Below are 18,767 nucleotides of genomic sequence, written 5' to 3'. Positions count from 1 at the left end.
AGGAAGGAGTCCAGATCCAGTCCTTACCCGCACCTGGAGCCTGAAAGCTGGTGTTTGCTGGCACTGCCAGTGCCCAGATCTCGAAATTTCCCAGTGCCACCACCAGCGCCAACTAGATCTGGTAATTTGCTGGTGCCAGGACTCCAGATCCAGCAAATTGCCAGGGCTGGCACTGCCCTGGTGTGGTGTTTGCCATCACTGGTACCACTGGTACCACCCAGGTACCAGTACTACCCAGGTACCAGTACCACCCAATTTCCTGCTGATAGAGCACTGAGGTTGTCTGGATGAGCAGGAAAGCTGACCCTGAGCCAAGAGATTTCCTTGGCTGCAGCAAAGCCTTGGCATGCAAAAACCTTCCTGGCACTGTACCCTGGGCCAGGATGGATTGTGTCACAGGAGCTGATCCTAAATTTTTTCTCCCAGGCAGCCTTAGGACATGGAAGATGGAGAAGCCAGAGCTGACTCTCAGCTTTCTGGAGTCTTCCCGAAGAATCCTGTGTGGGAAGCAGCCTGGTAGCAGGGTTTATGTGCCAGGGGCGGGCAATTCAGAGCCCTTTCCTCCCTCATGGAATGAGCATCTGGCACTTTCCATTTCCTTATGGCCCTGCAGCTGCCAAAGCTGCCTTTTTCTTTCAGCTGAGAACAGTCCTACTTGAGAGCCTGTCCTCAAACTACTTTTCCTGCAAATGTGCTCAGTGTATCCTCATTTTTTGCATTTTTAGGTCCTTTGTCCGTGCAGGTTTAATAACTGAAGTATGGAACAGGTCTACTGTGGGGGAGTTCTTTCATTTGGGGTATTTTTTGTTTCATTGTTTTGGGGTTCCCCCCCCCTTTTTTTTTTTGTTTTTGTTTGTCTGTTTTTAATCAACTCCCCCTGGCGGCTCTGTGCAGAGCTCTGTAACTCTATCTGACACTTGCCTGTGGCACTGTGTAGGTAGCCAGGGGGACCTTCTCCAAGCTGTCCGCAGAGGAATCCACATCAGCCCAGGCTGAGGTGGTCAGTGGCTGGTCAGTTCCTGGCCAGTGAAGCTCTGGATGCTTCCCTTAGAGCATCTCCAGGGAGGGAATGCTGGGGCTGCCACCACTCTGGTGTCACAGAGAGAGGAACACTGGTGTAACAGACACGCTCAGCCTGGTCATCCCTGGGAGCGGTGTTCAAAGGCTCCTGGAGCTCTGGCAGCCTTGGGCCAATGCAAAAGCAGCAGGGAGGAGAAGGCCAGGCAGTGGGGCGGTGCCACAGGGCCCGGGAGCAGGGTGGGGTTGGCATGGGGCCAAGAGTAGGGTCAGGGGGCCAAGGGGCGGGCAGACATGTAAAGTCCCTTCCAAGTGTTGACATGAGCAGCCTGCTGTCACTGCTCAGGGTGGAGATTGCAGCAGTTTCAGAGCTGCACACGGGTGCAGCACTGGCGGCAGGTGCAGGAATGGTAGGGAGGCAGTGCGTGAAGGCATTGGGCAGGGCATGAGGGCGGCACGGGGATGGCTGTCAGGTGATTGAACGGGGCTGGGCTTTGTGGCATGAGTTTGCCATCTCTTAGATTCTCAGCCGAGATGAAGCACACATTTTGGCTTTCAGGAGTTCATCAGCAGACATGGCCTTGAGGAGAGATTTTAGGATTCTGTGGACATTTAGGAGGAAGGGGTTTGCTGCAGACCTTGCTCAGGCACACATCCCACCCCCAATCCGAGTATGGTGTGTGACTGGAGAAAACAGACCGCCCCCAATGGAACATTTCTGGGTAAGCTCTAGGCAGAAATCTGGATGGAAAATTAACCCTAACACTAACCCTAATCCCCAACCTTAACCCCCAATCCTAATCCTAACCCTGAGCCCCAACTCTAACCCCCAACCCAAACCCTAACCCAAGCTTTTTTTCCACAGTGATTCTAAAGAGGTGAGTGTTTGGGAGAGGCCCAATGGATAAATGTGGAGGGATGCCGGTGTGTGACAATTCCATGTCTCCTCAGGATTTCCTGGAGTAGCAGCCTCTGGAGATGTCTTGCTGGACCCACCCCCCCACACACGCACACAGTGTGTCCTCCTAAACAGGCAAAGAACCCCTCCAAACTGACAGCCCCCCACCCCCCACAAAACAAGGTTGGCCCCAAACAGTCAAGGACCCTCTCCGTACTCTTCTGCAGGGGGATATGCATGCAGGGTTTCATCTGCCCCTCTTCTCTCTTTATGTGGAGTGTTTTATTTTTGGGAGCAACCCCTGACACCCGCCCCCAGCGAAAGATGGCACCCCTGGTGGCAGTCCTGTTATGGGGGGTCTCAGGGGCTTTTTTCCCACCATTTGCTCTCCACAGCAACATGAGGCCCCCTCACACTGCCTGATCTAAGGGAGGCTCCCTGTGTTTTGGTGTGCCAGTTCAGGTCTGTGCCCCCTGGGATCTGTGCTGCTTTCCCCCAGGGCCGACCTTGGCCAAGGAAAATGCAGGAATAAAGAATGGAATCTTGAAGCAAATTTGGGATCTGGAGGGCCCCCACAGCCTGGAGGGGTGCAAGAAGGGGGGGTGAGAGCAGCCACCCAAACATGGGATTTCCCACCCAGTATCCATTGACAGGTTTGGTCTTAGCATGGGTGCAGTCCCCTTACACTGGAAAGCCACTTCTTTTGGGGGGGAGACAGGGGCCTAAAACAACTCCCACCTCCCAGCCAGGGGACAGGAAGCTTTTTCACTCTCCCACCATTAGAGTGCTGGGGCTTTGTGACCCCCAAACTGGAGGATGGGCGTTTTGTGACCTCATTGAGCTGGGATGTGGGGTATCTGTGACCCCCTCAATTTATAAATTATAAAAGGGCAGTTATGAAAGGACAGTTATAAACCCCCTGCACACCAGGTTGGAGTGTGGGCACTTTGTGACCTGCCCCTCCCAAGCTGGAGGGGGAGGCTTTATGAGACCCCACAGACACAGTTGAGGGGTGCTTTGTTACCCTATGAAAGTGAAATGTGAGGGCTTTGTGACCCTCCTAACTGGGGTGTGGATACTTTGTGAACCGCCCAGTAGGATGTGGAGTCTCTGTGACCGCCCCCCGTTGGGTTTCAGGGACTTTATGACACCTCTCAATTGGGGTGTGGAGTCTCTATGAGCACCACCCCCCCCCAACCTACCATGGCCCCCTTCAAGCAGGTTTGGGGTGTGGGGGGTGCAGAATCCTGTAAATAACCCAACTCTCCCCTCCCCCAAGTGGTTTCTGTGTATTTGCAATTCTGAGGGTCACACAGTGAGGTCGGGGTCACACAGTTTGAGGTGTCACACAGTGGTGGGGTGTTATACACAGCTGGTGGGGGATCAGAGCTGGGGCAGATGCCACAGCCTGGGGGGGGGGGGGTTACATTGTGTGGGGGCATCACAGCCAGGAAATATCAGACATGGGGGCCATCACACAGTTGGGGGGTGTCAGAGCTGGGGGGAGGGTCACACACAGCCAGGTAGGTCATATATTTGAGGGGATCCACACAGTATGTGGGGATCTGACTCTGGGGAAGGGTCAGAGCTGGGGGTGTCACAGCTGGGGGAGAGCACAGGTTGAGGGGGTGACACAGCGGGAGGGCATCACAGCTTGGAGGGTATCACAGATGGGGAGGGGGCAGAACTGCGGGGGAGAGGGAGAGTCACACAGGGCAGCAGGGGTGTTGTCACAGTCCCAGGAGGTGTCACACAGCTGGAGAGGGTCACACACAGGGGAGTTACACATACAACCAGGGTGGGGTCCCTTTTAGGGGAGATGCTGGGACGTCCCAGGGGAGGGGGCTGTAATTAAAGCCACAATAATTTATTGTGATTTAAGGCAACTCAATACAAACCCACATGGACACATGCGACACGGCAAGGGGGAACACAAAAAACACTGGGGACCCCATTGGGATCAGCCCAGGAAATTTGGGGAGACCGTGGATTTGGGGAAGCTGGTGAGGTGAGGAGGGGTCATGCATCACCCTAGGGGGACACTCCATGTTTGGTGGAGGCTCCTGCACACCCCGGTTTTCTGGTCAGGAGGGTGAAGACCCCCTGCCTCTTTTTTTGTGGGGGCGGGATAGTCCTGAATGGGTATAGGAGCCAAGAATGCTCAGGCAACACCATACCAATCCCCTGGGAAACCCAAAAGATGGTTTATGGGTGTGGTGGGAACCCGGATTGGGGAGGGGACCCCAGATCAGGGGGGGACCCCAAGGTTGTGGAAGAGAGGACAGGGACCCCCAGTCCCAGGTCCCTGGCAGAGTATGGCTGCCTTTGGTCCTTGGATAGAGGGTCCTGGGGCAGAATGAGGGGACGTGGTGTGTTGGGGGTAGGCAGTCAGGGTGGGGGGATTTCAGGGGACATGGGAGGTATGGGGGGTGGTTTTATGCCCCGTGCCTTCATGTAAGAGAGGAGCTGGTCGGGAATCTCAGCTAGGACTTCCCGCGCCAGCCCTGCCATGCTCAGTCCCGCGCCGGGACCCCCCGACATGTAGTCACGAAATGGAACAAACTGGAGGGGCACAGGGGGGCAGAGTGGTTGAGGGTGTCCAGGGCCGGGAAGCCTCTGGAACTGTGTGCCCCACACACAGCAGTTCCAGTGTCTCCTCCCCATTCCTGATGTCCCAGTGTCCCTCACATCCAGGTACATATTAAGACCCAGCGCCTCCCCATATCCTGGTACCCCAGCCATGTCCTAATGTACTCCCATATCCCAGTGTTCCCCATTTCCCAGTACACCACTCTTCATGCCCCAGGGCATCCCTACATCCACGTGCATGCCAAGCCTCAATGCCCTTCCATTTCCCAGTGCCTCCCATTTCCCACAGCCTCCACATCCCAGTGGCCTCTCCTATTTCCCAGTACACCCCCATGTCCCACTGCCCCCCATCAAGGTCCATCCTGGTGCCCCAATGCCCCCTTCATTTGCCAGCACACCCTCCTCATGTCCCAGTGCCCCCATATCTGACTGCCCCCCTCATTTCCTAGTGCACCCCTCTTCCCCAATACCTTCCCCCTTCATGTCCCAGTGCTCCCCAAATCCAGGTACATCCCATATCCCAGTGCCCATCTCCAATGTCCCAATGTTCCCCCATGTCCCAGTGCCTGCTAATGTCCCAGGCTCCCCCCAGAATCTCCCAACAGAGATCCTAAGTCTCATTCCAGCCCCTTTTCACAGCACAACCCCCTCAAATATCTTAGTACACTCCCTCTTCATGTCACAGTGCAACTCCATATCCCAGTACCTGCCCCTCCATGCCCCAGTGCCCCCCACATCCCAGTGCCCCCCATTTCCCAGTATCAACCCCCTTCATGCCAAAGTGCCCCCCATATCCTAATTACCCCAATGTCCCACTGCACCTCCATTCCACAGTTCATCCCAAATCTCAGTACACCCACTTTTCCCAGTGAAGGCCCCCACCATGTACCCAGTGCACCCAATGTCCCAGTGTCAGTGTTTCAGTGTCACACTGAAATACATTCCAAGGTCCAGTGCACTCCTTTTTCCCAGTGCATCCCTCCCATGTCACAGTGCACCACTCCTATGTCCCAGCACACCCCTGACATGCTAAACCCCCCCACCATTTCCCAGTAAACCTCCTTTCACGTCCTATTGTCTCCTTCATGTCTCAGTGCCCCCCATATCTTAATACACTTCCATGTCCCACTGCATCCTCCTTCCAAGGTACATCCAAAGTCCCAGGGCACCCTCTTTTCCCAGTGAAGCCCCCTCACCATGTCCCAGTGCACACCCAAATCCCAGTCTGTCCCTCCATCCAGGTGCATCCCAAACCCATTGCAACCCCTAGTCCCAGTGCATCCCTCTCACGTCCCAGTGCCCCGGCAAACACCAGTGCTGCCCCATGTCCCAGTCCATTTTACCATCCCTGCACACCAGTCCAACCCATTGCATCCCAGGAGTGATGGGGCTGATTTGAGGTCCCCAGGGAATCCCCTACCACCCTGCTGGGTGGGCTGGGAGTCCCCAAATCCCTCATTGGTGAGGTACCTGGACAATATCACGCTCAGCCACTTTCCCACGGGAAGAGATGCGGATGTCGTCCCCATCCAGCTCCACCATGGCTGGGGGCAATGTGGGCAGAGGTCAGCAGCACCCCAGTGCCCTCCACCCCAGGGTGGGATCCCATTATGTCCCTCTCAACCTCACAACTAGAACCCCCAAACCCCCTCGCTGGAGTATGCTGAGCCCATTCATATGCTGACACATTTAACTCATAATTCCAGTGGTCAAGGGACCCCCCCTGATCTCCTCAGCCTTCCATTAGATGCCCCCAGCCCCCAGATCTTACCATCAAACTCTGCCTGGCCAACTCCCACGATGATGATGGACATGGGCAATTTGGCAGCCTGAGGGAGCCAGGGGGTGAAGGGAGTCCCATGAAATTTAATGATGCTGTCACCAAATGAGTCGTCCCCCCTTTCCCACAGCACCCAGGGGTGCCAATACCCTCTCCCGTAAGGATTCCAGTCCCTCACCATTCCCCATCACCCAAGGATCTCAGACCTCCCCACCGGCACTGGGGGGGTTCCAGAAATTTCCTAGCCCCCTTGCAGCACCCAGGGGTTCCAGACACCCATACACCCCAAACCCTGGGAGTCCCAGCCCCTTCTCAACTCCAGGGGTCCAAGCCCTTTCCCACCTCTCAAAGGTCCCAGTCCCTCCTCACTGCCTCTAGCACGCAGGTCCACACCGCCCCCCCCCCAAGCACCCAGGGCTCCCAGCCCCTTCCCCACCCCTCCAGCATGCAAGGGTCCCAACCCACCCCCTCCCTCTAAGCTTCAGGGTCCCAGCTCCTTACCCACCCCATCACCCAAAAGGTCCCAGCTGCCACCCCCAACCCCTTAGAACCCAGGGGTCCAATCCCCTTTCCACCCCCCAACCTTTCCCACCCTCAAGGGTCCCAATCCCTCCTCATTGCCCCATCACCCAAGAGTCCCAGGTTGCCCCATCACCCAAGGGCCCCAGGTTCCCCACCCCTAGCACTCAGGGGTGCCACCATCCCGCCCAGTGCTACCACAAGGGTCTCACATTGACGATGGCCTCCTTGGTCTGAGCCATGTCAGAGATGACACCATCGGTGATGATGAGGAGAACAAAGTACTGGGACCCGTCCAGCACTGTGGCCGCTGAGCTGGGGGGACCCTGCATGACGCCAGGGGACACAGGGACCCCACCCCGGGGCATGGGGCCCCTCTTACCGGGCAACATGGTTGACGACAGGGGCAAAGTTGGTGGGGCCGTAGAGCTGAACACGGCGCAGGCTGCACTGATACGCCTCCAGCACCCCCGCAATGCCATGGCATGCCGGGTTTGATGCATCCCCATTCTGCCACAAAGTCACCAGGACCATGGTGACACCACGGTCCCCACCCACGGACAGGGTGACACTACAGACCCCACCCACAAACAAGGATGGCACTGCTGTGGCCCCCGGATGCTAACAAGGATGATCCCACCATGTCCACAATGCAGTGACAAGGAAGACACCAACATGTTGCCAAACCAGTGTCAGGGATGATACTGCCATGGCCCCAACCCAGTGACAAAATGATGATGCCACTATGTTCCCAACCCAAGACAAGGATGACACCACTACATCCCCAGTGACAAGGAAATTGCCACCACATACCCAGCCCAGTGACAAGAATGATACCACCATGTCCACTACACAGTGAGAATGGGTGGCGAGAACACACCATTATATGCCCAGCACAGAGTCCACACCACCACATCCTGAACCTGCTGATGAGGATGATGCTACTATGTCTCCAACCTGGTGACACAGCCATGACCCCAAACCAGTCACAAAATGATGATGCCACTGTGTTCGCAGTCCAAAGATAAGGATGACACTACCACATCCCCAGTCCAGATCCAACCCAAACACACCATGTATCCAACTCGGTGATCAAGGATGAGACCACTATGACCCCAAACTGGTGACAACACCAAGCCCCTTCCTAATATGATGACAAGGATGACACTGCCATGGCCCCAATCCAAGCATAAGCATGATCCTCCATGTCCCAAACAATGTGACAAGATGATTTCACCATATCCCCGACTGGGTGACAAGGACACCACCCTTCCTCCGCAGTCCTGTCCCTCCTTGGCCCCTCACCAGTGGGAATTCATGGGACACGTGCCCATCTGGGGGGATCTTGGCGCCAAAGCCAAGGGCTGGGAACATCTTGTCACTGTCGTAGTCCTGGATGATGTCCCCCACGGCGCGCAGTGCCAGGCTGTAGGCATTCAGCTGGAAGGGGCTCAGGTAGTGCAGGGACGTGGGCTGCGAGGGGTTCCCTGCACGGGTATGGGATTCAGCACCTCCACAGGCCCCCCAGCACTGTCATAATCCCCCCCAGCACCCCCAAAACACCCCTAGCATCCCCACAACCACGGCACCACTATGGCCCCAACCCAGTGGCAAGGATGATGTCATCTTATCCCCAACACAGTGACCAGGACAAGGATAAATCCCACCATGTCTCCAAGTGCCACCACGTCCCCAACACAGTGACAAGGGTGACACCTTCACATTCCCAACTTGGTGACAAGGGTGATGCCACCACATCCCCAATCTGGTGACAGCTGGTGACAAGGATGACACCACCATGGAACCAACACAATGGCAAGGATGACACTACCGTGTCCCCAATGCAGTGACAAAGGTGACACTGCCATGACCCCAACTCAGTGACAAGAGTGGCACCACTGTCCCAAATTCAGTGATGATGACACCTAATCCCCAACCCAGTGGCAGCTGGTGATAAGTATGACACCACCATAGTACCAACACAGTGACAAAAATAACATCACCATGGGCTCAAACCCGTGACAAGGACAAAACCATCATGACCCCAACCCAGTGACAAGGGAGATGCCACTGGGTCCCCAACCCAGTGACAAGGGAGACATGACCATGCCCTCAACACAACTACAAGGACAACATCATGTCCCCAAATTGGTGACAAGGATGACACCATCATGACATCAAACTCATTACAACTGCCCCAGATAAATCCCCCTGGGGGAACACAGTTCCCACTCACCATTGGATGCCGTGAAGTCAATGGCCACTGTGAAGTTGAGTTGGGTCCTGGGGGGTAAAGTGGCCTTGAGGTGACACAGGGGGTCAGCTGCAAGTTTGGCGTAGGGATACCCCTGGGGCCACAAGTTGGACTGGGTGTACCCATCCCCCAATTCAGAGCACCTCCAAGTGTACCTGCACTGAGGTGTCACCATGCTGCACCTAAGGGAGCAGCTGGGGGTGCTGGGGACCCCCAAATTACCAATTTAGGGTGCTGGGGAGCCCCTGCCCATGAGATAGCATCTGTGTGGGAGTGTTGAGGACCCCCAGTGGAGAAGATAGGGGTGGTGGGGACACTCTTTCCCCAGAGGAGCAGCTGTGGGTATTTGGGACCCCAAAGGGAGCTGTTGGAAGTGCTGGAGACTTCCAGAGGAAGCAATTGTGGGTTCTGGGGACTACCACTGAATCAGCTGTGGGTGATGGGGACAGCCTGCCCCCAAGGAGGCATCTGGGTGGGGGTGCTGAGCCTCCAGTGGAGGAGCTAGGTGTGCTGAGGACCCCCAGTGGAGCAACTGGGAGGTATTGGGGATCCCACAGGGAGGAGTTGGGAATAGCAGGAACTCCTGCCTTCCATCCCTAAGGGAGCAACAGTGGGTACTGCAGACTCCCCTACAGTGAAGTAGGAGGTGTTGGGGACTCCCTGCCCTTGAGGGAGCAGCTCAGTGTGCTGGATACCCTCAAGGAAGGAAATGGGGGTGTTTGGAACCATCAAAAGTGCAGCTGGAGGTGCTGGGGACCCCCTGCTCACCCGCCCCTGATGTAGTCCAGGAACGTGTGCTCGGCCTCGACAGCGAAGGATAGCAGTGTCACCTGTGGGGACATGGGGCTCAGGGGAGAAAGTGCCCACACCGCCTGTGTTCCCCACCTCTGCACATCCCCATTCTCACTGTCCCCGAGTTCAGGTACTTCTTCTTCTTCATCTTCTTCCGAGGGTTCACCACCTGCAGAGATGGGAGGGGAGGGAAGGGGGCTGCTTCTCACAAGGACATGAGGCCCCAGGGAGCAGTGCAAGGGACTGTCACATCCTAGGGGACAAGGGAGCACAGAGTATACTGGGGGGCAGCAGTGGGAGCACTGTGCTGGGGTGCAGAGAGAGACCTTGAGGAGCATATGGCCCACAGCATGGGCTGTGACACTGAGGAGTGCATGTGGGGACCCTGGGGATTGTAGTGCAGCTGGAGATCCATGGCAGGGGCTGGAGACCCTCAAGGGAGCAGCTGTGGGTGCTGCACCCCAGGGTGCAGCATGGGAACCATAACACACCAGGACCCCAACACTCCTGGCTGTAGCACAGGGAATCCTGGGAACTATAAACCTCTGTGGCTGCAGCATGAGCACCCTGGGCACCATGACACCTCACAGTGCAGGAGGGCAACCCTTGGGTACATGACACACCAGAGTGCAGTGTTGGAAGGGACCCTGGGGACCATAACACCACCCCAGAATTGTATCATGGGGACCGTAGGGGATGTAGCACCCACACAGGGACCCTGGCATCCAGAGGTGCAGCAGAGAGAGGGACCCCGGGGACTATAACCCCTGGGGGTGCAGCAGAGGGACCGCACGCCTCACGGGGAGTTGCAGGATCCCCCTGCCCATGTATCCCCCCCACCCCTCACCTCATACACGTTGAAATGGCTCTGGCCTCGTGCCAACTCCCGGTAGCTGGTGGTGAACTCCCCAATGAAGTCGTGACTGCAAGGCCAGTGGTTCTCCATCAGTCAGGTTAGGGAGGTTCCCGTTACCCGGGGGGTCCCCATCACTCGGGGCTGTGAGGCTGAGAGGTTTCCCATTGCCCAGGAAGTTTTCCATCAGCCAGGGAATCCCAAATAGCATGGGGGGATTCCCATCACTCGGGTGGTCCCCATCACCCGGGGAGGGGGTTCCATTTCCCCTAGGATGCAGGGGTGGGGGGGTCTCCATTGCCTGGAGGGTCCCTGTCACCCGGGGTGGGGCAGGTCCAGGGTGTGGGGGATCCCCAGGACCACACACAGCTCACCTGCCATCACGGTCCCAGTCATATACCTCCACCTTGATGGCTCTGCAAGGCAGGGGGAGGGGGAGAGGTCACCAGCACCCCCTCTCACCCCCAAATCCCATCACCCCCCTTCCCCGGGCACCTGCCACCCCCCACTCTCTGGGGGATTTGTTTTGACGCCTCTGTGGGCTTTTTCCTGCTTCCTTCTCCTCCTCATTGGGATATTTTTATCCATCGTTGCCACAGCAACGTCCAACACGGGGCTAAAGCGGCGTGAGGAGCTGTTTGCCAGGACAGCAGCTGGTGACACTTATTTGGGATGGGGTGGGGCGAGACGGCTCAGTGACAGCTGTGATGCCCATTGCCCAGATGGGTAAACTGAGGCAAAAGCAGGTAACATTTGGGGGGGGGGGGGGGGGGGGGGGGGCAGGACAGGAGTCGGTGCTACTGATACCACGGAGACAGGGGTGGGGGTTCTGGGGATCTCAGAGGACCACAGAGAGGGTGGACGGGCTGCAGGGGGTTCTAAGGTACCACAGAAATGGGGAAGGAGATGCAGGGGTCTTTGAAACCACAGAGATGGGGGGAAGGAGATAAAGAAGGTCCTGGGGTACTACAGACAGAGGGGAAGAGATTCTGAGGGATCACAGAGAGAGAGGAAGGAGGTCCTGGGGTGCCACAGACATGGAGTGAGGGCAGCTCTGGGTGTCCAGAGGTACTGCAGAGATGGGGACATGGGGTGCAGGGATTCCTGGAAGATCTGGGAGATGGGGGGAAAAAAGGAAAAGGGAGCCCTGGGTGCCCACAGAGACAGGCGGACACGGGAAAGGGGGTCCTGGAGGATCAGAGAGACAGGAGACGGGGGTGCACAGCATCCCTGGGGCACCATGGGTGGGGGGGAAGGGGGCTCAGGGCGTCTCAGAGGACCACAGAGATGAGAGTGCAGGGTGTTCCCAGGTATGACAGATGGGGGAAGGGGGTTCAGAAGTCCTGGTGGACCCTAGAGATGGGGGGAAGAGTGAGAAGGAGGTCTTTGGGGCCAAAGAAGGGGTGCAGGGGGTCCCAGTCCCTTGGTACTCACCGGTCATGGTCCCCATTGCAGAGGGCACGGACAGGAATGGCAAAGGCTGCCCAGACGGGGTTCAGCGTATTCCGCACCACTTCTGTCTTGTGGCAGATGGTGAAACTGGGAGGACGACAAGGAGGGGACAAGGGGGTCACTCCCCCATCCCAGCATCCCCCGAGTCCTTCACCCCCACAGCGCAGTGAGGATTTCTGGACACCCCCACCACTTCTAGTCCATGGGGACATAGGGGTGTCCTGTGCTAAGGCTGAGCCCTCCCATGAGGTGTGGGAGGGTCACTGCAGTTTTGAGGGGGGGTTGCTCACGTCCCGTCTTCATTGCTGCGGTAGAAGACCATGAAGGGGTCAGATTTTCCGAAAAAATCCTTCTTATCCAGTTTGTTGGCGGAGAACTGGAGTGTGGCCACGTCCTGAGGGGTGGAATCGCGGGGGTCATCCACCCTGCACCCCCCTCTCAGGGGTGGGATCCTGCAGGGCGGCTGCTCCATGAGGGAAGGAGGGATCCAGGACAGGCAGGATGAAGCGTGGGGATAGACAGCCCTTACCCTTACCTTTGGGGTGTGGGCTAGTGTGTCTTAGCCACCCCTGATATTGCAGGGTCCCCAGGCTATGCCCCCTCCCCTGCCCTGCCACAGCTCACCCGGCAGTTTCCCAACTCTTCAGCGAGGAGTATGATGGTGCCGCACTTCTTCCCCGGAACGCCACTGCCAGAATGGGATGTGAACATGGTGGAGGCACACATGGTGTCCTGGGGGTGACCCCCGCGCACTGGGCACCCCAGGACTTACCCATTGGAGGCGGCTAGGGTGCGTCTCCTGCCCCGGGTGTGCATAGTGGCTGTCCCCATCCTGCAGGGACACATGCTGAAGGGTGATGAAAGGGATCCCCGCCCAAGAAAAAGCCCCCCCACCCAAAAAGAGGAAATCTATAAAAAAAAAACCCATCTACCCCAGATTCCAGCACCCTAAAAAGAAGCTGTTTCTCCCCTCAAAAAGGCCAGTCCCCAAAAGACATTCAGCTCCCCAAAAAGTCAATCCCCACAAAACAAACTGCCCCTGAAAAAGCCAACTCCAAAATCATATGGCTCCTCCTAAAGCCAGACCCCCCAAAAGCCAGATCCCTCAAAGCCAGATCCCCCAAACCCACATTCCTTCCAAAAGCCACTGGGGCGCAGGCAGGACTCATGTCAGGAGCTTCTCCATGGGAGAGGACATGGGGACATTGGGATCAGTGGGGGAGGTGGCTCACACTGGGAGCAGAGACATGGGGACCCTAGGACACTGAGGCTGAGGGGGGCTACCATCAGGGGTTTCTCCAGTGGGGGGCATGGGAACTCTGGGGACTTCGGGGACACTGGACCACAGTGGAGGCTCACACAAGAGGTTTCTCCGGGTGGGGGGTTGGGACTTGGAGACACCAGGGCTGGAGGGGTTCATGTCAGAGGCTTCTCTAGGAGGAACATGGGCGCACTGGGGCACAAGAGGGGCTCACATCAGGCGCTTCACTGGGGTAGGACATGGAGACATGGGGACACAGGGGACATAGGGACACTGGGGCAAAGGGCGACAGGGGCTCACGTCAGAGGCTTCTCCAGGCGGCTGCCAGCTGAGCCCACAATCTCCCCCAGGGTGCAGAATGCCTGGCCCAGGAAATCCTGCAGGATTGGGAACATCGGGTGTCACCAAGGGGATGCCCATCCCAGGGAGGCCAAGGGAGCAGGGCTAATCCTGCACTTACATGCTTGGAGAGGTCAGGGCTCTTGGAGTCCACATCATACCTGGTGACAGAGGGGACATGTGAGCACAGAATGGGAAGGGGGGGCCTTAGATGTGACAGGGATGGGGACTGGCATGGGATGGGATGGGATGGGATGGGATGGGATGGGATGGGTACAGGAACAGGATGGGATGGGATAGGGACACAACAGAATGGACAGGAATGGGATGTGGACAGGGACACGATGGGATAGGGACAGAATGGAGATTGGATAGGATAGGGATGACAATGGGATGGGACAAGTGTGGGGACAGAGATGTGAAAAAGGGTGGTGATTGTCCAGGAATGGTGACAGAACAGGGATGGGGACAAGGATACTCTGGGGAGGCTGTGCCAGGGTGGCCAGGGGGTGACCCTGGGAGACAGGGGGTGACATGGGGGGTTACATGGGGAGTGACACGGAGGCCACAGGGGCCACTCACAGGTCAAAGCGCAGGTTCTGCCGCTCCTCAAAGCAATAATCAAGGACAAACTTGTGCAGGAAGTCAGGATTCAGGGAATTGTCGATGACCTCGGTCCGGCCAAACTGGGGGATGTGAGGACAGTGGGGATAATGGGGTGACAGGAAAACATGAAGTGGGCACAGGGACATGAAGACACAGGGACATGGGGACATGGGGATGTGGTGATGTGGACACAGGGACATGGGGACATACAGATGCTGAGTCATGGGGGCATAGGGATGGGAACATGAGAACACAGGACATGGGAACACGAGAACATGGGCATGGGGGATGGGGATACAGGGATATGGGGACACAGACACAGGGACATGGGCACATGGGAATGTGGTGGTGTGGGCAGAGGCGTATGGGGACATGGAGGTGCAGAGACATGGGGGCATAGGGATGGAGACACGAGGATATGATGACATGGAAACACAGGGACATTTGAACACAGGACAGGAAAACAGGGGCATGGGAATGAGGTTGGGGGCATGGGGATGGGGGCAGTGGGACATGAGAATGTGGACATGGGGACATACAGGTATGGGGACACAGCGACATGGAGACACAGGGACATAAGAATATGTGGACATGGGGTTGAGGACGTTGGAACATGAGGATATGGGGACACAGCAACTTGGGGACACAGGGTCATGAGAACATGTGAACATGAGATTGGGAACATGGGGCACCTGTGGGCAGAGGAGGCGGGGCAAGGGCGGGCAGCGGGCCCAGGCCGGGGCACATGTGGAGACATGCATGGGAAAGGGGCGGGCAGGGGCAGGGCGGGCCCAGGTGCTGTTTTGTGCAGCAGTGCCACCACCACACCCCTCCCCACCCCCTCGTTCATTACCCTGCAATTAACACTCTGTTAATTACAGGGGGGCGGGGCCTGGCTGCATGCCGACAGCTGATTGGCTCGCTGCCCAGGACCTCGACATGCTCCCCAGATCCCCAGGATGCTGGTTGGCTGATCACTCTGACCCTAACATTGATTGGATGGCTGCTGCATTCCAGAATGCTCATTGTTCAGGTGCTGCACCCGAAGATGCTGATAGCTCACTTGTGACTGGCCAACTGGTTGGCACCCCAGCACACTGATTGGCCATCTGGCCAACACCCCAACATGCTCATTGGTCAGCCCCCCAACTCATTGGCCAGAATTTGACTTGCTGATTGGTCACCTGCCCAGCACCTCAATAATCTGATTGGCCAGTTGGCCATTACCCCTCCATGCTGATAGGCCAGAATCTTACATGCTGCTTGGCTGGCTGGCTGCTGTTACCTCTGACATGCTGATTAGCCATGTGGTTGGCACACACACATGTTGATTGGTCATTGCCCCAATATGCTGATGATTGGTTGGCCAGCTAGCACCCCAATATTCTGGTTGGCTGACTGAGTGCACCCTAACATGCCAATTGGCCAGCTGAGCACAGCCCAACATGTTGATTGGCTGCCCCCCCACCAACCAGGTCACTCACCTCCCGCCATTGGTGACTGCCAGGGCATTGCGTGTACAGCACACAGACTGCAGGGGGAGGCGTCAGGGGGGCAGGCACCCCCAGAGACCCACCAAAACACCCCAGAGACCCCAAAACTCTTAGAGACACCAACATTCCCAGAGACTCCCAAAACTCCCCAGAGACCCACCAAAACACCTCAGAGACTCCCGAACCCCCCAAGACCCCCTGAGATCCCCCAGACACCTCCAAAACACCTCCCCACCTCAGAGGCTCCCCAAATCCCCGAGAGACCACCAAAACCCCCCAAACACCATGCAAAACCCCCAGAGACCCCAATACTCCCCAGAGCTCCCAACACACCCAGAATCCTCCAAAATGTCCTTGAAACCCCCAAAACCTCACAGAACCACAACAATCCCAGAGACTTCCCAAAACACCTCTGAAATCCCAAAAACCCCCATAGATCACAACATTCCCCAGAGACACTGACACTCCCAGAGACCCCCCAAAACCCTCAGATACCTAAAAAAAATACCTCAGAGAACCCCCCAATCTCCCAGAGACCCCCAAACCCCCAGAGATCTAAACAACTCCTGAGCCCCCAACACCTTCCAGTGACCCCAAAACCCTCCAAAACCCCAGGCCCCCCAAAGACTACCCAAAACACCTAAGAACCAAAACACCCCCAGAGACCCTAAAATACACCCCATCCCCTCTCCCCCACTCACCTGGGTCCGACTTGGAGAAGGTGTCCCTGTCCAGGAGCTGCCTGGGGGGGCAGGGGGGAGTGAGTGTGAGTGTGCATGAGTGTGTGTGTGTGTGAGTTTGTGTGTGTGAATGTGAGTGTGAGCACCTGGTTGTGCCTGTATGTACCCCTTACGCTGTCAGATGTGCCCCAGAACATACACTGAGGTGCACAGCCACATGGGTTGTGCACAGTTTTGTGACAGGGTGCATGGCAGGGTGTGCATACCCAGGTGTGCCCCAGGACATGGACTGGGGTGCAAAGCATGTCTGACACATGTTGGGGGCCATGTGCTGGGGGGCTCAACCATGTATCAGGGTGCACAGCAGGGTGTTGGTGAGCACAGCCAGGTATTGGTGAGCATGGTTGGGTGTTGGGGTGCACTGCCAGATGTGCCCCACAAAACATGTTGGGGTGCACAGACACATCTGCACAGGGTGCACAGCATGACATGTAAGAGTGCCATGTGTCAGGGGCACAACTATGTGTCAGGACACCAAAGAAAGACCTCAGGTTGCAGAGGGAGGGTACGGGGGCTGCAGGGTGGGCAGGGGACACGGGATGCAGATGATGCAGTGAGGCCCAGGAATTCAGGAGTTTCAGGGTGGGCAAGGGATATAGGGGTGCAGGGGATACAGGGTCCAATCTGACCCCCCTGCATCCCTAGAATCCCTCAAACCTGACCTCCCTGCACCCTAGTCCCAGAGACTCCCAAAATGCCCCCCCCCCCGTCCCCCACTCCCCTCAGTGCCCTGCACCCTCAGCACCCTTGGCTAACCCAGTGCCCGTCCGTCCCCATACCCAACCTCCCTGTGCTCCGATTCTCCCCAATGCCTCCCAGCACATTCCAATGTCTCCCAGTTAATCCCAGTGCCTCCCAATGCATTTCAGGGCCTCCAAAGCCAGCTGCCTTGCTACCCAGTGTCTCCCCGTGCCTCCCAGTGCTCTACAATGCCGACTACGCCCCGTTCCCTAGTGTCTCCCGGTACCTTCCAGGGCATCTCAGTGCATTCCGGTACATCCCAGCAATACACACCACCAACTGCTCCCACTCTCCGGTGCATTCCAGGGTCTCCCAGTGCACCCCAGGGGATCTCAGTGCATCACAGTACACTCCAGCACCCTTCGACGCCAGCTGCTGTGGCACTCCAGTGCCTCCCAGTGCATCTCATTGCGTTCCAGGGCAACCCAGTGCCCTACAACGCCAGCTGCTCCCAACTCTCCAATGCTTCCCAGCGCATCCCAGGGGATCTCAGTGCCTCCCAGGGCACCTCAGCACCCTCCAACGCCGCTCCCCAGTGCTTCCCAGTGCCTGTCTCTGCATCCCAGCACCTTCCAACGCCAGCTGCCCCTGTTCCCCAGTGCCTCCCAGCGTCTCCCCGCACCCCCGCCGGCCGGTGCCGGCTCCCGCCGCGGCCCCACTACCTGCAGGACACCGTGAGCTCCACGCGAGTGGCCGGGATGGGAGCGGGACCGGTGCCCGATTCTGGGGAACCCAGGCCCGCCATGCCCCGAGCTCCGTCGATGCCCCGACACCGACACCGCGATCGCAATCGGGATCGGCTCCGCCCCGGGACCGCCCTTGCCACTGCCCGGGGATCCCAGCAGCGGCTCCGGCGCCGCACCGAGGGCCTGCCCCAGGGTCTTCTTCGGGACCGCCCGCCGGGAGACCGGGACCACCTTTGGCACCGCGCGGGGCTCCTGGCACCGGCCCCGGCTGCGCACCGAGTGACTGCCCCGGGGTCTTCTTCGGGACCCGCAGCGGGGTGACCGAGACCGGCTCGGGACCGCCCCTGGGATCGCCCCCAGATCTCCGGGACCGCCCCCTGGGCCGCCTCCCCTTCCCCGGTACCGCCACAGACCCCCGATAGTACCCTCGGGATCGCCCCGAAACTTTCGGGATCACCCCCAGGTTCCTGGGATCTACCCCCGCACCGCCTCCGGGGCTGCTTCCAAATCCCCGTTACCTCCCGGGCCCGCTCCGGCTCCGCCTCCGAATCGCCTCCAGATCTCTGGGATGGCCTCCGCATCATCCCCAGAGAAGCCTCCATAGCCCTGTTCCCCCCGGAAGCCCGGTACAGTCCCTGGGATCTCCCCCAGATTCCCGGGATCGCTCCGGGATCAACGCCAAATCCCTAGTACCTCCCCTGACCACCGACACCTCTCCCGCATCGCCCGCGGGCCGCCTCCCCATTC

General features: G+C 57.8%; 1 protein-coding gene across 6 annotated transcripts; it reads right to left on the bottom strand.

The window, feature by feature from the left end:
* Positions 1-3,766: 3,766 nt before the first annotated feature.
* Positions 3,767-18,145, bottom strand: CPNE5 (copine 5). 6 transcript variants are annotated; one of them, XM_066203916.1, is made up of 21 exons: positions 17,997-18,145; positions 16,555-16,595; positions 15,845-15,891; positions 14,337-14,440; positions 13,876-13,915; positions 13,716-13,792; positions 12,927-12,986; positions 12,779-12,842; positions 12,445-12,548; positions 12,137-12,241; positions 11,077-11,118; positions 10,697-10,772; positions 9,965-10,018; positions 9,826-9,887; positions 9,040-9,086; positions 8,109-8,290; positions 7,186-7,313; positions 7,016-7,118; positions 6,276-6,333; positions 5,975-6,048; positions 3,767-4,477 (listed from the first exon to the last, which is right to left on the bottom strand). In XM_066203916.1, the coding sequence occupies exons 1-21, from the start codon at positions 18,077-18,079 to the stop codon at positions 4,304-4,306; spliced, it is 1,725 nt and encodes a 574-aa protein (XP_066060013.1). In that variant the 5' UTR covers positions 18,080-18,145; the 3' UTR covers positions 3,767-4,303. The 6 variants fall into 6 exon arrangements, with proteins under 6 accessions (XP_066060013.1, XP_066060016.1, XP_066060010.1 ...); XM_066203919.1 differs by lacking the exons at positions 14,337-14,440; positions 16,555-16,595; positions 17,997-18,145 and having other exon boundaries at positions 15,845-15,853; XM_066203913.1 differs by lacking the exons at positions 15,845-15,891; positions 16,555-16,595; positions 17,997-18,145 and having other exon boundaries at positions 14,337-15,178.
* Between the last annotated feature and the right edge of the window lie 622 nt (positions 18,146-18,767).

The sequence above is a fragment of the Chamaea fasciata genome, unplaced genomic scaffold, assembly GCF_029207755.1.
Source record: "Chamaea fasciata isolate MVZ Bird 193981 ecotype frontalis unplaced genomic scaffold, bChaFas1.0.hap1 SCAF_25, whole genome shotgun sequence".
Lineage (NCBI taxonomy): Eukaryota > Metazoa > Chordata > Aves > Passeriformes > Sylviidae > Chamaea > Chamaea fasciata.
This window is presented reverse-complemented; position numbering and strand designations above follow the sequence as displayed.

What these genes read in the sequence shown, in the direction of transcription:
- CPNE5 (XM_066203913.1), bottom strand. Translation starts at nt 15,121, where the DNA reads ATGCATGTCTCCACATGTGCCCCGGCCTGGGCCCGCTGCCCGCCCTTG. An exon ending in AGTACCTGAACTCGGGGACA is followed by an intron (nt 9,888 to 9,964) that starts GTGAGAATGGGG and finishes ATGTCCCCACAG; the next exon opens with GTGACACTGCTATCCTTCGC. An exon ending in TGACTTCACGGCATCCAATG is followed by an intron (nt 8,291 to 9,039) that starts GTGAGTGGGAAC and finishes ATACCCGTGCAG; the next exon opens with GGAACCCCTCGCAGCCCACG.